General features: G+C 38.1%; 1 protein-coding gene across 1 annotated transcript; it reads left to right on the plus strand.

Annotated features, from left to right (window-relative positions):
• The first annotated feature begins 209 nt into the window (after positions 1–209).
• On the plus strand, positions 210–1374 carry pigx (phosphatidylinositol glycan anchor biosynthesis, class X). Its single transcript, XM_014000014.1, is given in 4 exon segments — positions 210–469; positions 576–789; positions 1046–1146; positions 1219–1374. Coding segments are annotated over 4 exon segments (603 nt in total). The 5' UTR covers positions 210–319; the 3' UTR covers positions 1357–1374.
• The last annotated feature ends 717 nt before the right edge of the window (positions 1375–2091 follow it).

Raw genomic sequence — 2091 nt, forward strand, 5'->3', positions numbered from 1 at the left:
GAATAAATCTGATAATATCTGCCTTTTTATACTCAAAATATGTTCAAAATAAAAGTAAAATACAACAAAAATCAAAACAACTGAAAACACACAAAAACCTAAAAACAAAATTTAAAACACCAACTCAAACAACAACTATCATGAATTCACTTATAATTCTCCATATTTCTTCAGAATACTAGTTTTTATTCTCTTCAATAAATACAAAGATCTGTCATTTTTAACTTCATCTTCCAGGCTGTTCCATAATCTTAATCCCTGGATTAAGTACAGTAACAAAGTATTTGTACTTAGTTACTGTACAACTCTGGAGGTAATAATGTTTCCTGTGTGTAGACAGGTGACAGCCACTGTTCAGCACACACCTGATGTGCTCACAGGTGTCAGCATGTTGCTGCTGTARACATGGCCACGTGGTGTTTACCTGGATCCATATGAACTGACATCACTGAGGGATCAACACTGGCAGGTAACTATGACAGAACTGTGTATTAATATAAAAACACCATTCAAAATGTCCCTGTGTGTGTGTGTTTGTGTGTGTGTGACATTTAGTCTGTCCCCATTTCTGTTAGATATTAATAGATCCAAGCATTGATCTAGAGCTGCCAGCTCACAAGACTTCAGGATTTCTGACCTATGTGTATCCCACCAACACTGGACCAACATCTGCGCTTCATAAAGTAACGATTCCAGTACACGGACGCTATCATGAACCGTCTTCTGTTGGACAAACATTCACATCTGTTCATATTGAACCTCCTGAGCTGCTGCTGAGGACTGATGAATGTAAGGAGGTTATTTTAGAACTAATGTACATTAATATACTTATTCTTATTTGAATCTATAGTTTATCAGATGAAGGCATTATTTCATGATACTTCGGCTTTCCTTCTGTATGAAGTGAAGCACTAAAGATGAGGTCAGGTTTTACTGCTGTAAGCTGCTGTCAGATCATTTCTACGTGTGTGTGTGTGTGTGTGTGTGTGTGTGTTACCTTATCTATGTTGTAAAAATAATTAACTGATTAATTTGTTTTCTCCAGGTACACACCTGAACAGACTGGAGTCTTTTACTGTAGTGGATGCACCATGCACTGTCAGCAATTCCAGCATGTGTTTGTGGGTTAAAACCCATCATCAGCAGGTACAAACCTTTACATGGTGCCTTTTTTATTCATTCCTCCTTTCCTAAAAGGATGTGTTGTGTGTCCCTTAGGAGCCCAGCACCATCAGTTTCCAGGTTCCAGTTGGTGACGGGTCTGTGGGGCTGCTTGTATGTGGCCTGACTCTCCTTGTGACGGTGACCTGCTGTGTGGCACTGACTAAAAACATGCTGAAACATCGCATCGATTAAYGCTGCAGAACCTGTTCAGATTGTGCTTTCCATTTCTTTAGACAGACAGCTGGGCTCGTTCAGAAAGGAAAAACATCCATCTACACCGAATTCACTCAGACGTTACTGTCACTTCATTTTATTTATTATTATTATTATTATTATTGTTATTATAGTTATCATAGTTATTATTATTATTGTTATTATTATTAATATGATTATTATGCATTTGTCTTATATAACACATGTCTAGACATTCCAAGATGCTTCACATTATTCTTTCACACACACATTCACACACTAATGATGGTAAGCTACATTGTAGCCACAGCTGCCCTGGGGCACACTGACATTTTGTAAATCTTGTAATTCTGTATATGTTTGTTGTGAAATTGAAATTAGAGTATGAGAAGATGACACCTCTTTGTTTAAAACTCCTAAATGAAAAATGTACCATAATGGAAATGTTATGGTAATATTTATTTAACAAAGACAGAAATACGTGGTCCAAGAATGAAGGTACTCTGTGAGATGATCAGCTGAGTTTTATTACAACAACAGGAAACACAGAGAACAACCTGTCCTGTCTCTGTGCCTCTGCTTCTCTCTGTCACTGTCTCTCCACACTACTCACTGTGTCTCCACACTACTCACTGTGTGTCGACACTACACACTGTGTCTCCACACTACACACTGTGTCTCCACACTACACACTGTGTCTCCACACTACACACTGTGTCTCCACATTACACACTG

The sequence above is a fragment of the Austrofundulus limnaeus genome, unplaced genomic scaffold, assembly GCF_001266775.1.
Source record: "Austrofundulus limnaeus strain Quisiro unplaced genomic scaffold, Austrofundulus_limnaeus-1.0 Scaffold2637, whole genome shotgun sequence".
Classification (NCBI taxonomy): Eukaryota; Metazoa; Chordata; class Actinopteri; order Cyprinodontiformes; family Rivulidae; genus Austrofundulus; species Austrofundulus limnaeus.